At 33.9% G+C, this 18,368-nt stretch overlaps 1 protein-coding gene across 3 annotated transcripts in view; it reads left to right on the forward strand.

Annotated features, from left to right (window-relative positions):
• CEP57L1 (centrosomal protein 57 like 1) overlaps positions 1–17,905 on the forward strand; it is a 54,862-nt gene extending 36,957 nt beyond the window's left edge. For 2 of the 3 annotated variants that reach the window (XM_024755806.1, XM_024755813.1), the window contains exons 4-10: positions 7,250–7,366; positions 8,340–8,417; positions 8,911–8,997; positions 13,729–13,806; positions 13,925–14,166; positions 15,187–15,331; positions 17,478–17,905. In XM_024755806.1, coding sequence (XP_024611574.1) covers positions 7,250–7,366; positions 8,340–8,417; positions 8,911–8,997; positions 13,729–13,806; positions 13,925–14,166; positions 15,187–15,331; positions 17,478–17,696 — 966 coding nt within the window. In that variant the 3' untranslated portion in view covers positions 17,697–17,905. The remainder of the gene's footprint in view (positions 1–7,249; positions 7,367–8,339; positions 8,418–8,910; positions 8,998–13,728; positions 13,807–13,924; positions 14,167–15,186; positions 15,332–17,477) is intronic. The other variant, XM_024755798.1, reaches the window with a different exon arrangement.
• The last annotated feature ends 463 nt before the right edge of the window (positions 17,906–18,368 follow it).

The following is an 18,368-nucleotide window of genomic DNA, read 5'->3' on the forward strand; positions in this document are numbered from 1 at the left end:
CCCGTCTCTGGAGCTCCTTTAAGCAGCGCTCTTAATCCCATCTCCTCTCGCACCAGGAAACAAAGAGGGAAGAAAAAGTCTCTTGCCTCTTCGGCAGGTCCAGACTTTTCCCCGGACTCCCTCCTGGCTAGCCGTGGTGCACTAACCCCCTGAAGGCTGGGTTCACGCCGCCAACCCCAGTACTCTCCCTGCGCCCCGACTGAAGCCCGAGCCTCCTATAATATGTTTTTAAAGAATATTTAATGTCATGGGTAGATTGTCATATTAAAAATCTTAAATAGGATATAAAGCTGTATATAGGAAATTTCCAGTTACGGTGATACATACTAGGTCATTTGGACCAACCTTTTTGTAGAGGAAAATACAAAAAACTGGACAGAAAATTAAAAAGAAAGGGAGGGAGGGAGGAAGAAAGGAAGAAAAGAAAGTACACAAAGGCATTGTAGAGTTAACAAGGTGATGTAAAATCACCAATTCAAAAATCTGTGTGCAGACTTAAATCCAAAGAAGTTGAGCTCTAGAGAGGTTAGTTTCAGGTCCCTTCCTTCTTAGGGCATTTCTGATTCCAGAAGAGTCTGTTGAGAGGCTAAATAATACTTTTGAAAGCCATGTTTATGGGGCTAAGGAGATTAGAGTCCACGGCCTGCCAAGAGTAGGAACTGTGGTATATCTTCTGTGCTCTGAATGCTTTGTAATGGTGAAGAAGAAAAAAAACAACCCAGATTACAGCTCTGCTCTAGGTTATCAGAGTAATCCAGAAAATCTTAGTCCCCGAAATTGGATTAAAGTGATCCTGGATGGCTAATGTTCCCAAGGACCTCAAATTATTTCTATATACATCTCTTCTACATAGTGAGAAACTTTCAGTCAAAGATAAACAGGGAGAAGGAGATAAAGTACTATGAAAAGAGATAGCATACATAACAGACTATATAAACACTCTCATAAGTTATCTCCAGCTAGGTACTGGCTCTGGAAGAGGGAGTCTTTAAAATAATTATGCTTGCTAAAATCAAGGAGACAGAAGATAGGAACAAAATTTTCAGTAGAGCATTAGAACCCATAAAATGGCAGAGCAGATTTGAGAAAGAACCAAATAAAAATTGTAGAACTAAGAAATACAGTAAGTGAAATTTAGAACTTAATGGTGGATCTAATAGCAGATTAGTAGAGATAATTAGTGAACTAGATGCTGAAACTGTCCAGATCAATGAAGAGACAAAACAATAGTAAATTTAGAAAAGAGAGTAAGAGGCAGAAGTTAGAGTGAGGTCAAATATATCTGTGATTGGAGTTCCAAAAGGAAAAGAGAAAGAATAGGACAGAAACAATATTTGAAGAGATAATGGCTGGGAATTTTAAAAAATTGATTTTAAAAAAAATCAGACCACAGATTCAAGAAGATAAAACCAAAGTAGGAAAAATAAAAAGAAATAATAAGACAAGAATAAAATCCTAAAAGCTGCTGGGGGGCGGGGGAAGGGTATGTTCAAAAGGACAGCAATTAAAGTAACAGTGGACTTCTCAACTGAAAATACTGAATCTGGAAGAAAATGGATATAATTAAGGCAGTAAAAGAAAATAACTACCAATCTAGAGTCCAATGCCTGGGGGAAATATCCTTCAGAAATAAAGGTAAAGTGAAGACATTTTAAGACTGACAAAATCTGAGATAGTTTGTTACTAGGAGATACATTCTAAGGAAACACCGAAGGACATTTTTCAGACAGAAGGAAAGGTGTCTTAGATGGAAGGTCAGAGATGCAGGAAGGAATGAAGAACAACGAAGATGGTAAATATATGGGTAAATCTAAATGAATATTGTATAAAACAGCAATAATAATGTTTTATTTATGTATTTAAATATATATAAAGGATTAAAATTAATGAGAACAGAAGCTCATAAATTAGGAACTGGTAAATATAGTTTAACTGTTCTAAGATCTTTGCTTTATGTTGGAAATGGGTAAAGTACCAGTCAATACTGGATTTTTTTTTTTTCAATACTGGATTTTAATGGGCAAGAATTTAATAGGTTTTTCAAGGAACTGGAAAAGTGATTCTAAAATTTATATAAAAAGGAAAGGTCCAAGAGTAGCCAAGCTATTCTGAAGAAGAATAAGGTGAGGTCTTACTGTATTGATGCTATCAAAATTAACATGATAGGGCTTCCCTGGTGGCGCAGTGATTGAGAGTCCGCCTGCCGATGCAGGGGACACAGGTTCGTGCCCCGGTCCGGGAAGATCCGACATGCCGCGGAGCGGCTGGGCCCATGAGCCATGGCCATTGAGCCTGCGCGTCCAGAGCCTGTGCTCTGCAACGGGAGAGGCCACAACAGTGAGAGGCCCACATACTGCAAAAAAATAAATAAAAAATTAAAATAAAAATTAACATGGTATTTGTATGGATAGACACCCGAATAAAGGAATAGGATATAGTCAGACACACTTATGTGGAAACTCAATATAAAACAAGGATGCCACTGCAGAACATTGGAGAAAAGTCAGACTTCAGTAAACAGTTTTGGGAAAATTGTTTATCTGTGTGAGAATAAAAAACAGAAAGAAATTGATCCCTACCATACAGAAAAATCAATTCCAGATGGATTAAAGACTTAAATGTAAACGTTGGAATTTTTAAGAGCAAATACGGAACAATATCCTTATGATCTTGGAGTTAAGGGAGATTTTTTAGGCAAGATGCTAAAAGTAACAAAGCAGTAGAAAAGTGGGCAAAGTTATGAAGAGGCATTTTGCAGGATAAAAGGAATCACAAATGGTCATACATTTATAGAAAACTTGATCAATCTCATTAGTAACCAGGGAAATGCCAATTAAAAGCACAAGATATCTGTCTATTCACCTATTCACATTTTACCTTATAAAATAACATAGAAATTCCTATGCTAGCTAAATATTGTAGATCAGTGACTTTTAACCATTTTTTAAATGTTTTTATTGAAGTATAATTTACATCTAGTGAAATACACAGGTCTTAAATGTACAGTTCAGTGATTATTGATAAATGAATATGCTCATGTAATCCATAGTCCTACCAAATAACAGAACTTTTTTTTAATAAATTCATTTATTTATTTATTTTTGGCGGCATTGGGTCTTCATTGCTGTGTGCGGGCATTTGCTAGTTGCGGCGAGTGGGGGCCACTTTTCATTGCAGTGTGCAGGCTTCTCATTGTGGTGGCCTCTCCTGTTAATGGAGCATGGGCTCCAGGCACGCAGGCTTCAGTAGTTGTGGCATGTGGGCTTAGTTGTGGCACACAGGCTGTAGAGTGCAGGCTCAGTAGTTGTGGCGCATGGGCCCAGTTGCTCCATGGCATATGGGATCTTCCTGGACCAGGGCTTGAACCTGTGTCCCCTGCATTGGCAGGCAGATTCCCAACCTCTGTGCCACCAGGGAAGTCCAACAGAACATTTTTATCACCCCAGAAATTTTCTTATATCTCTGCCAAGTTATTCCCTGTTCTATACCCACCTCCCAACAACACAACTACTATTCTGATTTATTTTACTTCAGATTAAGTTTGCCTGTCCTAGAACTTCATATAAATTGGATCATAGAAAATGTACTTTTTTGTGTCTGGTTCTTTGGTTTAACATAAAGTTTTTTGGATTAATCCATGTTGCTCTATGTATCAGTAGTTCATTCCTTTTATTGCTGTATAGAATTTCATTATATAGATATGCCACAAGTTGGTTATCCATTTTTCTGTTGATGGACATTTGGCTTGTTTGGAGATATTATGAATAAAGTTTGGAGATATTATGAATAAAGCTGCTATGGACAGTTTGGAGATATTATGAATAAAGCTGCTATGGACATTCTTGTACAAATTATTTTGTGACCATATGTTTTAATTTCTCTTGGATAAATAGTAGTAGAATTGCTGAACCACAAGGTAGCATGGTAGTGCTGAACCACAAGGTAGTATGTTTATAAGAAACTGTGAAACTCTTTCCAAAATATTTTCTTCTAAAAGCTTTTTGTTTTCATTTTTTTCCTGTGATCCATCTGGAATTAATTTTTGTATGGTGAGAGGAAATATTCAAGGTTAAATTTTTTCCATGTGGATGCCCAGTTGTTCCAGCACCACTTGTTAAAAGATTTCTTTTCTCCTGTTGAATTCATTGGGCACCTTTGTCAACAATCAATTGGCAAAGATAGATAAAGTCTGTTTCTGGGACTCTGTATTATCTTTTGGTCTATTCTTACACTAACACCATGTAGCTTTATAATAAGTCTTGAAATCAAGTAGTGTGAATCTTCCAGCTTTGTTCTTTTTGTTGTTATTATAGATCCTTTGCACTTCTATATAAATTTTATAACCAGTGTAACATTTTCTAAAAAATAAGTCTGCTGAGATTTTGATCGGGATATTGTTAAATCTATAGATCATTTGGGGAAAAATTGATAACTCGAAAATATTGAATCTTCTGATCCATGAACATAGTATATTTCTCTATTATTTCAGTCTTCTTTACTTTCTCTTCATAATGGTTTGTAGTTTCTATGAGAGATCTTGCACATCTTTTGTTAAATTTATCTCTAAGAACTTTGTATTCTTAATGTTATTATGAGCAATATTGGACTTTTGTTTCATTTTTCTATTACTAGCATATAAAAATGTAATTGATTTTTATGTGACTTTGTATCCTGCAGCTTGCTAAATTTATTCTAGTAGTTTTCATATTTTCAAAGGATTTTCTTTATACACAATCATGTCATCTGTGAATAAAGACAGCTTTATTTCTCCTTTTCCAAATTTTTTGGCTTTTATTTCTTTTTCATACTTTATTGCTCTGGCTATTACAGCTAGTATAGTGTTAATTAGGAGTAGTAAGGACTGACATCTTTGTTTTGTTTCTGATCTTTGGGAGAAAGATGCCAGTCTTTCACTAGGATATTACCTCTAGGTTTTTCATAGTTGTTCCTTATCAAGGTGTGGAAATTACTTTCTATTCTTAGTTTGCTAAAAGCTTTTATTGTGAATGGGTATCAAATTTTGTGAATTGCTTTTTCTACATCTAGTGAAAGGGTCATATGATTTTTTTCACTCCTTCTGTTAACATGGTAAGTTACACCGTTTGATTTTCAAATGTTAACCAACATTGCATTCCTGGTATAGACCCCAATCAATCTTAAAATAGTATTCTTTTTTTACATCACTTGATTCAGTTTGCTAATATTTTGCTTAACTATTTTTGTGCCTTTGTCCATGAGGAATGTTGGTTTGTAATTTTCTTATAATGTCTGGTTTTGGTGTTATGGTTTTGTTGGCCTCATAAAATTAGTTGGGAAGATTCCTTCTTCTATTTTCTGGAAGACCTTGTATAAGAGTAGTATTATTTCCTCCATAAATGTTTGATAGAATTCAAATTTGATAGATGCTATCTGGGACTGGAGTTTTCTTTAAATGTAAAGTGTTTTTGAATAATGAATTCAATTTATTTGTAACAGAGATTGGGCTACTCAGATTTTTGTTTCTTCTTGTGTCTTTAGAGACGTCCCTCTTTCATTCCTGATATTACTAAGTTGTATTTTTGCTCCTTTTAAAATTATCACTCTACCTATCACTTTATCAACTTTATTGATTTTTTTCAAAAGAAATTTTTTTTAAGTTTTATGTTCTATTTCATTGATTTCCACTTCATTTTTATTATTTCCTTCCTTCTATTTATGTAGGGTTTAATTTGCTATTTTTCCCTACCTTTGTATGTTAGAAACTTAGATTATTGAATTTAAAACTTTTATTATTTCTTTTTAAATGTTATATCTTGTGATTAAAACTATCAAGTTCCCTGTAAACATTGCTTTACTTGCATCCCACAGATTTTGATATTTTATATTTTCATTATCTTTCAGCTAAAAATATTTTTTAAGTTCTCTAGTGGTTTCTTCTTATATTCTATTGACTTCTCTTCTTGTACTTTTTCCCTTCTCCTTCTCCTTTTTAGCACCTGCTCTACAGGTTAAAATATGTGTTCTTAACGTACCACAGTCTGCCATGAATTAGTATTTAAACATCCACATGTAATATTAGATCCTTACCACAGTATGCTTCCACTTATCTCCCTTTGTGCTACAGTTTTCATATATTTTATTTCTACATATGTTATATAACTCACAATACATTGTTTTTGTTTTTGCTTTAAATGATCAGTTTTCCTTTAAAGAAAATTAAGAAACAAGGAGATATTTATCCACATTTTTACCATTCCCAGTGCTTTTTATTTCTTTATGTAGAATCAATTTTTCATCTAGTGTCATTTCCTTTAGTCTGAAGTACTTCTTTTAAAAGTATGCTGGGAATTCTCTTAGCATGATTTTGTCTGGAAAAGGCTTTATTTCACCATCATTGGTGAAGGATAGTTTCACTGGATATAGAATTCTAGTTGATGCTTTTTTTCTTTTAGCACATTAAAGCTGTTCTCTCAATTGTCCTCTGGATTTCATAGTTTCTAATGAGAATTGTTATCTTCATTCCTCTGTGCATAATGTGTTATTTCTCAGGCTGCTTTTTTTTCCTTTTATCACTGGTTTTCCACCATTTGATAATGTGCCCAAATGGGGTTTTCTTTGTATTTATTCTGCTTGGGTTATTTTTTGTTTGTTTGCTTTAGATTCTTGAATATGTTAGTTAATATTTTTCATCAAAATTGGAACATTTTTAGCCATTATCCTTCAAATAATTATCCTTGTCTGACTTCTCTCTCCTCTCATTCTATAACTCCAATTGAATGTTAGACCACAGGTCACCAAGACTCTATTTATTGGTTGTTTCAGGTTTTTGTTTTTTAATAGACTATTTTTTAGAGCAGTTTTAAGTTAATAAAAGATAGTTCTCTGTATGTTTTATTCCTCTGATAGTTACTTTGCTATGTTATAGTTAGAGAGGGGGTAAATCAGTGACTGGTTTGGTCACCTTGTGAATAACACCTTTATTTATTTAATACACGTTTCACTGATGATGTTTTCCATAGTAAGAAATACTATATAAAGATACATAGAAGATTTTGTTCCATTGATCTAATATCTTTTTTTACACATTTTATTTGTTTTTTAAAAGTATTTTATTTTCTTGTTTTTTGTTCATAAGCACCTAAAGTATGTACATGTATGTGCGTGTTTCTTATGACAGATTTATATTATACTTTGAATTCTTAGAAATTGTATTACTCTTGAGCCATTGGCATCACTTGCCAAACTTAGGTTTTGTTTTTTTCCTTTCCAGGCCCAGCTTCAAAGGGAAAAAGAACAGGATCATATGAAGCTGCAAGCAAAACTTGAAAAGCTTGATGTCTTAGAAAAAGAATGTTTTAAACTTACAACAACTCAGAAAACTGCTGAGGTAAGCTTCTACTTGTTTCTTTGAAGTGGTGATGCCAGGAATAAATCTTTAGTGTTAAGCATAATTACACTGTATGTGAATATGCAGTAAAATTAGATTCGTAAAACTTCATTAACAACTTTTAGTAATCCAGATATGAATTCCTGCCTATAGAGATGAAAAGTTAATATATTCTATCACAGCATGAATGAGCTTGCCTTTTGATGTGAAATTGTAGTTTTGGTTTCTTCTGCAATGGCAGAACATTTTCATTTGTTAAGTAATTTACCTAAAGGATATTGAAAAGATTGCCTTTCACCACTTACAATTAAGTTAAGCCTATTCTAGATCCTGTCCTGAAATACCCTCTCCTTTTCCACCCAAATCCTATCCATTTCATAGGACTTTCTCCCAGTCCTGCTTCCTCTGTGAAGCCTTCCTTGAGTTTTCCAACACTCAGGAAGCTCACCCTTTGAAATAGTACTGTCTTCCTATTCTACACTACACCATGGATATAAGATGAAATACTTATGTGTATAAGGTTATACAGTATATACATGGTATGAGTCAAATCATATCATTTCATGTATATTACTGTTGTTTCCCTAAGTACAGCATAAATAGACGTTTGTTGTAATTTGTCTATATTTTGAATGAAACATTGAGACCCAAGACTATAATTGTTTGACGTTCTAGACCTTTAAAACCTCCCAATTTTTCATTATTATGATTTTGTTGTTGAAAGTTAAAAGAGCCTATGCATATACATTCTTTGCTTTTCCTTTGTTCTTCTTGTATATAATAGCAGGTAAAGAAGCATAGGAAGAAAGCCAAGAAAAATTTAGCATCTTTTGCCATTCCTTTTTCTTACTTTCTGCTTTAATTTACCAAACTATCAAGAATCAATACCCTAAGGACTCTATTTGGAAAAGGAATATAAGATATTTGGCTTTAGTTTTTGTATAATAATCCTAGATTTTTTATTCTTTTGCAGGGCAAGATTAAGCATTTAGAGGAAAAACTAAAGGAAGAAGAACATCAGCGTAAGCTCTTTCAAGACAAAGCTTCTCAGGTAAATAGAGCACTATATCATCTATCACATTAAAATCATGTACGTTTTATTGTACTTTATTAACTGAAGCCTGTATTCTAGACTCTAATTTCTGCTTCCTAGCTTGTTACTTTTTGTCTTATTTTGCTATAATACTGAAGTTCTCAATAAGTCAGCCAGTATATTTATATACTTGGATGTATTGCCAAGAGATCTTTTGGTCTTTTGAAATTCTGACAAACATATATATATTCTCAGTTGAAACAATTCCTGCTATAGATTGTTTTCAGTTTGAGATATATAAAATAATTCATTCTCTTAAAAACAGAAAATGATTGTAATTACCAGTAGACCTGGTAACTTTTTCACACAAAAAATAGTGTTTGAGGTTTTCTTTTCTTCCTCAAAAAACATTTTGTCTTTATAAATTGAGATCTGATCCTCATTATAATGTTTTTGAAGAAGAAGGAACTTGTTAAAAATCAATTTAATACATTTTTTTTCAATATTGTAGCTTCAAACTGGACTTGAAATCAGTAGAATTTTGATGTCTTCCATATCAAATCCAAAGCGCTCCAAGGAAAAGAAGAAATCTTCAAAGGTATACAAACACTTTATTCTTATCTTGCTAATACTTATTTCTTGCTAATACTTATTTCTTCACCCTTTTAATATTTATACATATCCATTTCCAAAAAAATTTGAAAAGATTTATAATACAAGACAATGCTTTGAAATGGGCATAAAAACATGAGTCAAGTAATGATGGTTTGGGGTGTGAGGACAGAAAATTCCATAAACCTAGGTTAAAGAAAGTAACAGCAGTTGAGTGCAAAACCTAGCTCTGAGTTTTCTTAACAGCCAAAGCAAAAAGGAGCATATAATAGGCAGTACATCTATCTTTGTGAAATAACAATAAGCCTTCCAGTTTTTCTAGAAAGACAAACATTTTCCTAGTACTAAACTGTTAGAGAAATGTACTTTGGATACTTTACGAAAGAGGCAGTAAACAACACAATAGATACTGACAAGCACAATAGATCCTGGAAGCAGTTTTATATAATATATGCACAATAAAAAGACAAAGATACAGTATTAAATTATATTGTATTATAAATTATAGTCATTTCTCTAGGTAAATTATTTATTTTTTTCTGTGCTCATAGCCTTTGGATTTGCCTAAAAATAAAGATTGGGGAAGTACTTTATAGATTTACCAATAATATTTTGTTTAGATGAGTTGATGTTTGGGGTTTATTATATTAAACTTTCTTATTTATAATGGTAAGAAAGAAGATGTTAATCCCTTTTAATCTCATGATTCTGAAATTATAGTTTTGATGACCATCATTACTGTTTACTCAATATGCATGTAGTGTTTGTGTGTGTTCTTTGCTGTGGGAACCAAGCATGCTATTTACAAGTTCTGGCCACTGCCATAGGCTCACCCTATGGATACGATAATGGAGGAAACGTTATACTTAACTTTAGCTAGTCATTTATTCCATAAATAAGAGTTACTATTTAATAGTTTGGCTGCATTTTTCACAGATTTTTTCTTTCAAAGAATTTGCAAAATACGGTAATGAAAAACATTTTCCCAATGCAATTTATGTTGATTTTTTAGCTTATTTCCTTCCTCAAGTATGTTTTCTTTCTTGTCTCTACAGGAAGATTAGAAGCTGCAAAGCCAAATAGAAAATCACTATAAGTAATTTGCAAGTGGAAAAATTATTGACTTAATTTTGTATTTGTGTTTTATGGCATCCTTTGATGAATTAGTGGAAAAAAAATTTTAATAAGGTACAGGGAGAAACAAGGTAAAAGAAATGAAGGAAAGAAAAGGTAGCTGCTGGAAGAAAAGAAAAAGTAATTAACAGCAAAATCACTTTTAAAAAGTAGTTAGTTCAAGTCCCAAGTTCATAGGATCTGCCTGTAATAATGCCTCCCTTTAAAGATGGCAGGGACACTTAGTTGCTTGCTGAAGGTAGGATCTGATTTTGAGACCTCTATGAGAGTCCTGCTTGTCTCACTGACACTCCATATCCTGAATGTAGTTCATTCAATTCATACATCTTGATTTACATAGACTAGTACCTTTAGGTAGTAAAAAGATAACACAGGAATTTACAGAGAGGCAGATAAATATACAAATATAAGACAGAGTATAATAAAAACTTAATGGAGGTATAAACAAAGTATTGTGGTGCTGTATAGATAAAGAATATGTGAAGGGGTCATGCAAGAAGCAGCATTAAAGGCAGCCTTGGAAAATTAGTAAGTATTGATAGAGATGAGGAGAAGTGTTTTACAGTCTGAGAGTATAGTTGGTTTTTCCACGAAACGATAAGAAATTGTCCAGTACTGGGTGTGAGATGGTGTCATATGAGACTGAAATTGAAAATATAGCTTGAGGTGAGATTATGACTGATCTTCAATGCCATGTTAAGAATTTGAACTTTTATTCCTATAAGTCATTGGGAACCATTGAAGGCTTGTAGGCAAATGATTAGAGCTATACTTCTAGATGGTAAGCGACAACAGTATAAGGTGAGCTTGGAAGTAAAGAATCAGGCTGTTTGAATGTGGTAAGCAAGATGATGGAAGCCTTTCCTGTGATGTTTTCATTATTCTCTTAAAAGGTTAGACTGTAATCAATCAGAGATCTCATCCAATATAGTAACTAAAAGAATTAAATTTCTTTTACTCTTAATCATAACTGCTTGAAATAGCCTTAGACCAGACCATTGTTTTCCATTACTTGAAATTACCATTCCTGAAGTACAGAGGTTGAATGATTGTCCAGGTTCACCAAGCAACTCTGAGTGAATAAGAACTGACTCACAAACTTGTGATTTCTCTACCTCTAAGCCATTTTACTTCTTTAATTTTCAGGGAAAAAAATTGAATGTTTATAATAGTTAAGATATCTAAATTTTCATTTAGAGTTGGGAATATTTTGTTTTCATTATGGAATATGCTCAGTTTATTGATTATTCTCTTGGTGAAGTGTTAACTAGAGTGACCAATTCACCCCAGTTTGCCTGTGACTTTCCTGGTTTTAGTACTGAAAATCCTGTATCATGGGCAAATTGAGACAATTGGCCACCCTAGTTCAATCCTTCCTACAAAAATAGTGAAATCATTTAAGAATGTAGTTCAGCAGGGCTTTCCTGGTGGCGCAGCGGTTGAGAGTCTGCCTGCCGATGCGGGGGACACGGGTTCGTGCCCCGGTCCGGGAAGATCCCACATGCCGCGGAGCGGCTGGGCCCGTGAGCCATGGCCGCTGAGCCTGCGCGTCCGGAGCCTGTGCTTCGCAACGGGAGAGGCCACAGCAGTGAGAGGCCCGCGTACCGCAAAAAAAAAAAAAAAAGAATGTAGTTCAGCAGTGTCTTTTTAAAAATGTTTCATGAAGGAGTATACATAACAAAAAATGTCTGCTCAAAGGATAATAATGAAATTAGCACTTGGTATACTGACCACCCAGCTTAAGAAATAGAACATTACCAGCACTGTTAAGCCCCAGCATATATCTCTCCTAAATTGTATTCCCTCCGTCCAAGGATTAACCACAATTCTGATTTTGCTTTTATCATCCTCTGGCTTTTAAAAAAATAATTACTTTGCCAAATAAGTATTCCTAAGAAATACATGTTTTAGGGTTATGCTTTGAACTTTATGTAAATGGACTTATTCTGTTCGTGTTCTTCAGCAGCTTTCTTTTTCCACTCAGCATTAAGTTTATGAGATTCTTCCAATTGATGCATATACCTATGGTTTGCTGCTTTTTATTGCTAAAAATATTTTTTCCTTTCTCCTTTCAGTGATCATTTGGTTTGTTTCTCACTTTTTGTTATTATAAAAAACACTGTTAAGAACTTTCTTGTTCATACCTCTTGGTGCATGTGTTCAGGGGTTTCTCTAAGATGCTGGGCCATAAGTGTTATGCACCTTAGCTTTACGAGATAATGTCCAAAGTGATTGGACCAGTTTATGTTCCAATCAGCAGTTACCATTGTTCCATATCCTAACCATAAGTGTCTATTTTTGTTTTTCACTTTTTATTTTGAAAAATTATATATTCACAGGAGATAACAAAAAAATATAAAGGGAGGTCCCATGTATCTTCAGCCAGTTTTCCCCAATGGTAACATCTTTCATAAATATAGTATAAAGTCCAGGAAATTGAAATTGGTACAATACACAGAACTTATAGAGATTTCAGTAGTTTTTTATTCACTTAGTTGTGTGTGTATATGTATGTGTGTGTGTGAGTATATGTAGTTTTATATAGTTTTATCACATGTGTATATTCATGTAACCATCACCACAATGAAGATACAGCACTATTCCACCTCTATAAGGTTTCTTCATTCCATTCCTTTATAGTTACACATCATCCTGCTCCCTAACCCTTAGCATTTTCTAATCTGTTTACCATCTCTATAATTTTATTTCATGAATGCTATATAAATATAATCATACAGTATGTAACCTTTTTTTAAAAAGATTTATTTATTTTTGACTGCGTTGGGTCTTCGTTGCTGCATGTGGGCTTTTCTCTAGTTGCGGCTAGTGGGGGCTACTCTTCATTATGGTGTGGGGGCTTGTTGCTGTGGCTTTTCTTGTTGAGGAACATGGGCTCTAGGCAAACGGGCTTCATTGTGGCACGTGGGCTCAGTAGTTGTGGCGCACGGGCTTAGTTGCTCCGCGGCATATGGGATCTTCCGTGACCAGGGCTCGAACCCATGTCCCCTGCATTGGCAGGTGGATTCTTAACCACTGCACCACCATGGAAGCCCAGTATGTAACCTTTCGAGAGGCTTTTTTTGCTCAGCCAATTCCCTTGCAATCCACCCAAGTATTAATACATTTTTAAAAGTTTCTGTGTAGTATTCCATGTTATGGATGTGCCACAGTTTAACCATTTACCTATTGAAGGATATTTGGATTGTTTTTAGTTTTAGGCGATCACAAATAAAGCAGTTATAAACATTTGTATACGGGTTTTTGTGTGAACATAAGTTTTCATTTTTCTGGGATAAATGTCTAAAAGTGCAATTGCTAAATCATATGATAACTACATGTTTAGTTTTATAAGAAACTTCCAAACTGTCTTCCAAAGTGCCTGCATTATTTTGTGCATATGAGTGATCTGGTTTCTCCACATCCTTGCCAGCATTTGGTGGTGTCACTTTTTTTTTTGGCTGTTCTAATAGGTGTATAGTGATGTTTCATTGTAACTTGCATTTTCCTAATGGCTAATAATGTTGCATTTGATAAATGTCTTTTTAAATATTTTTTGTTTACTTTTTCCCTTGTCAATATTTAGAAAACTAAATGTTTAAAGAGAGGACCACCTCAGCAAATTTATTCAAAGTTTGGATCACTGCCTATTGTGGCTGAGAAGGTGAGAGGGGGAAAAATGAGGATACTTGGTCAGATAAACTCAGGCTTTGTTGTAAGTGCTATTTAAATGCCATCAGTTATTTAAAATCATTCTCAGCTATTTCTTTTCCCCCCCGAAGTCTGCCAGTGCAGGCCATTCCAGGAATGCAAGTACCCAAAACCTGCAGACAATGCAACATTACAGGCCACATAGCCTTCAGAAACTGGCTGAAGTTTCTGAACCTAGATGTCTCTACAAGCCTTCTAAATCAACTTCTCAATCTGAAGCTGTACCTTCTGACTCAGAAAAGTCCATTTCCATTTGTAACAATTTGTCTGAACTTTTGATGGCAATGCAAGATGAGCTGGACCAAATGACTATGTAAGTATTTATCAGAAGAAGTAGCAAGATATTTAGGTATCTTTTTTTCTTCTCAGTCTTTCAAACAATGCCACTTATAAATTCTTAAAAGTCTTACTTAGCCATTTGGATTTATTTTGATCTGCAGATTTGTTGTCATTGATTTTTCATTATATTTGTTGTATTTAAATTGCATTTTTATTATCTATGTGTAATTACTACTTTTTCCAATTTAAAGTGTTTCTGTATTCCCAAGATCTGAACTGATAGACAAATATTTCTGTCATTCTAACAAATGGAGTCTGGTGACCTTAAATTGTAACTCACAAATACTTTTATAAGAAAGATTCTCCATTTGTTTTTTATAACCTTTTTAGTTAAATGAATGATTTCATTAGACAAATAGGAAAGCAATTTCTTATTTTAGATTCTGGCTGGTCTGCATTACAAGTTTGAAGCATCCATAGTAAACAATATTCTTTATGGGATATATATTTTAAGCTTCAAGTTTAAATATATATTCAACAAAAATTCCAGAAAATATGTGATTTGGGCGGCCAGCTAGTTGAACTAAGACCTCTGTAGAAGATATAACTAGTTCTATTGGCAGTTTTTCTTTGAGTAACCTATCACCAAATCTAGGGATTTCTCAGGCAAATACTTCTATAGCTGGAATTCTTCCACAGATTCTACATTAAGAATTCCAAACTTGGAATGAAAAAGAGTCCCTTAATGCCTCTAGCTAAGGACATCAGAATATTTTACTACATTTAACTGTAAACATCAAGGATTCAGACCTTTTTTTAAGATTCTTTAAGGTCCTAAGTCTAATATATTTCTAAATATGTCTAATCTCAAATCATAAGAGCCTGTTTGTAATTACCATAGATTTAATTTGATAACCCTACAGAAAGAGACTGTCTTTGAAGGTTAATATTTAACTCTGATTAAAATTTATGATTGAACAGAATATTGTCTAATTGTGACAAAGACATATACTATAAACTGTAATAGTGCTTGATATTTGCTTTTCTTTCATAGGGAGTACCAAGACCTGCTGAATCAAATGAAAGAAACTGAAAGCCAATCAGTCTGTGAAAACATAGAATGTGAACTAGAATATTTAGTCAAGAAAATGGAAATTAAAGGAGAACAAATTTCTAAACTAATGAAGCATCAAGACAATGTAAGAGGCTTTAGTAAAAGATTTTAATGAAAAGATAATGTATCTGGATTCAGTGTTATACCTCTGTATGACCTTCCAAATTTGAGGCCTGTATGTATGGCTTAGAGAAAAGATGATAGATAGGAATCCCTTAGGCTTATTATAGAGTCATCTGTCCATTGAAATAACATGGCCTCCTATGTAACTCTCCAAGATAATACAAAGAAAAGGAAACAAGGAAGTTTAGTTCTGGGAAATTCCCTGGTGGTCCAGTGGTTAGGGCTCGGCCTGTTCATTGCTGGGGCCCAGGTTCAATCCCTGGTTGGGGAACTAAGATACTGCAAGCCTCATGGTGTGGCCAAAAAAAGAAAAGAAAAGAAAGTTTAGTTATGTATTCAAAAATAAGTTTGGGAAAGTTAAGAGGTAGGCTAGATTTGCTTTACAGCTCTCCCAGTTATCCTTTTAGCATTCTTTCCCCTTATCCCTCTCTTCCCTAATGCCTTAATGAAGCCCCTTATGTCAACAGGTGTCTAATGCATATATAAACCTGGCTTCTGAAGCAGTACCCCAACTCTAAAACTGCTATTTCCAGTTTCCCAGAACAAGCTATGCTGTGTTCCATTCCCTGGGGACCTGTGCTCACCTAGCTCTAGAGGGGTGATGAGGGGGACTCTATCCTTGTGTGTAAATTCTTAACAGCTAAGAATGGCATAACAGTTTTAATATTTTAATGAAAAAATCATGGAATATTATACTTTATCCAAAGACAATGACTCCATTCTTAGTACGATTATGCTACTGGAACAGAAAGCAGAGAAAATCTTTCCAGGAACCCTCAGGTCATATCATGTAGCTATCTGCCTATGGAATAATCAGCATTCATATAAGTTGGTGATATATTAACCTCACAATTAAGCCTTCCCCACTTTTATAGGAAAGTAATAAAGAATGCAGAATTTTACTGCCTTTACTCTTCTATGGCCAATAAAGAAAGAAAGAAGGAAATGAAATTTTGAAGCAAACATTTTCACTTTACTGGCTTTTAAGTCTATAGTAAGTAAATTTTTTGTATGATTGTGTTAGGGTGAAGATTATATAACTTGTATAGTTTCTTAGAATCACACAGGAGAAACTTGAAAGGAATAGAAGAATAGTCTTTTTTTTTTAATTTAGGAAGTGTGTACATAAAATTTTGAAAATATTATTTATATTCCAAAGTAACTATAGCAGTATAAAATTTCAAGCATTTTTAGACAAATAGAACACCAGATACTTAGCCAATGTCTAGACCAGCTCTACAAATTAGGCTGTGCTTAAGTGAAATAGATTAAGTAATGGAGGGAATTCCCTGGCGGTCCAGTGGTTAGGATTCTGCGCTTCCACTGCAGGGGGCACAGGTTGGATCCATGATTGGGGAGCTAAGCCGTGTGGCCTGGCCAAAATAAATAAATTAATTTAATTAAATAAATATTTAAAAATTTTAAAAAGATTGAGTAATGGACTGGACTTTGAAGAAATAGGTTTTGACTAGTTTATAAGTTTTGTTTTGTTTAATTCTGTCTACCCAATCATTACTAGATACTCCTCAATGAGATAAAGTTATTCCTTTGCCTTTTTTTTAAACTGGCATTCAGTAGTACTTTAAATTCATGAATACTTTAAATTAAAAAAAATATATATATATATAGACTCTATAAACTTGATGTCCATTCCTAGCACCAAATCTTCGCTTTGTTGTTAATGTCACCTGAAAGGTCCTTCTCTCACCTCCCTGTTCTCCAGATTTTTCCCATTTCATATCTTACATAAACATTCCTTCCTCTCAGCTTCTCCAGCCCACATTGATCTTGTCCTACTTTTAGCCTTCTCAGATATATACTTTTTGTCCTACTCAAAGTTATTGTGGCTTGAATTATTCTCTAGTTGTCACATATATGCTTTGATTTCACTAATAAGAGCAGTAAACTCCTTGAAAGCAAAGATTGTTTTATTCATTATATTTCTATCTAACTAGCACAGTGTTAGGCATGTAATAGGTATTCAATAAATAAAGACTTAACAAACTTTTTAATTTCACATAATCTTTAAACCATCAATCCAATCCATCTACTGTAAGGTATATTTTAAGTATATTTTTCACTAAAATGTTAGATTTTTTTCTCTCCAGGTCCGCAAACTGCAGCAAAAAGTTCAGAATTTGAAGATAAGTGAAGCTTCAGCTATTCAGAAAGAAGATAGCAACTGTAAAGGATCAAAGAACATAAAAAATAGCCCCAGAAAATGTTTGCTAACTAACTCTCCTCAAAATAACAGCAACTTTCGTCCAATACGAGTCCATAATCTTCAAATGAAATTGAGAAGAGATGATATCATGTGGGAACAGTAACACAGTAGCAAAACTGTCACCTTAAATGAACTTTGTCAGTGAGATCTTGAACTATCTAAAGTGGTTTTAATTTAATATACCTTTATGAAATTTTGAATTATGTTTCTAGCCTCTATAAAGTGTCAAATTGTAGTATTTTAAAATTAGTGCCTAATGACCTCCTAAGAGCCCCAAATAATAAATGATTGCATTCTTGTTTTTCTTATTGACTGAAGTACCTAATCTTGTGTTAGAAACATTGTTCACTTTGCAGATACCTTAAGATAAATTTAAAAAATTATACTAGACTGATATTTAAAACAGTCAAATTTGAGATACAAGTGCCATAACACTTTTTCATTTAGTAGGCTTGGAACCTTAAGAACCAATATAAAATTAACAGAGTATGGAAAGGTCTTTTAACTTTCCTGGTGCTTCCTCCCTATCTTGTTTTAGAGCTGGGAAATGTTTTTCTTTTTTGGAAAGGGAAAAGCTTTGGGAAGAGGCCTTTAGCCCAAGTTTTTATGTGACAATTACAAATAGGAACCCATAGTTACTTAATTTTTAGATGACAATAACTCAGCTGTGGAAGCCTTCCTCTGCTATTCCCATTCTCTTTTACAAATCTAGCTTTGTTTTTTTTGATCTTATTCCTTTGTAACTATATTTTTGATATTTTGATTAGTGGTACCA

Source organism: Neophocaena asiaeorientalis, unplaced genomic scaffold (assembly GCF_003031525.2).
Source record: "Neophocaena asiaeorientalis asiaeorientalis breed wild unplaced genomic scaffold, Neophocaena_asiaeorientalis_V1.1 scaffold105, whole genome shotgun sequence".
Taxonomy (NCBI): Eukaryota; Metazoa; Chordata; class Mammalia; order Artiodactyla; family Phocoenidae; genus Neophocaena; species Neophocaena asiaeorientalis.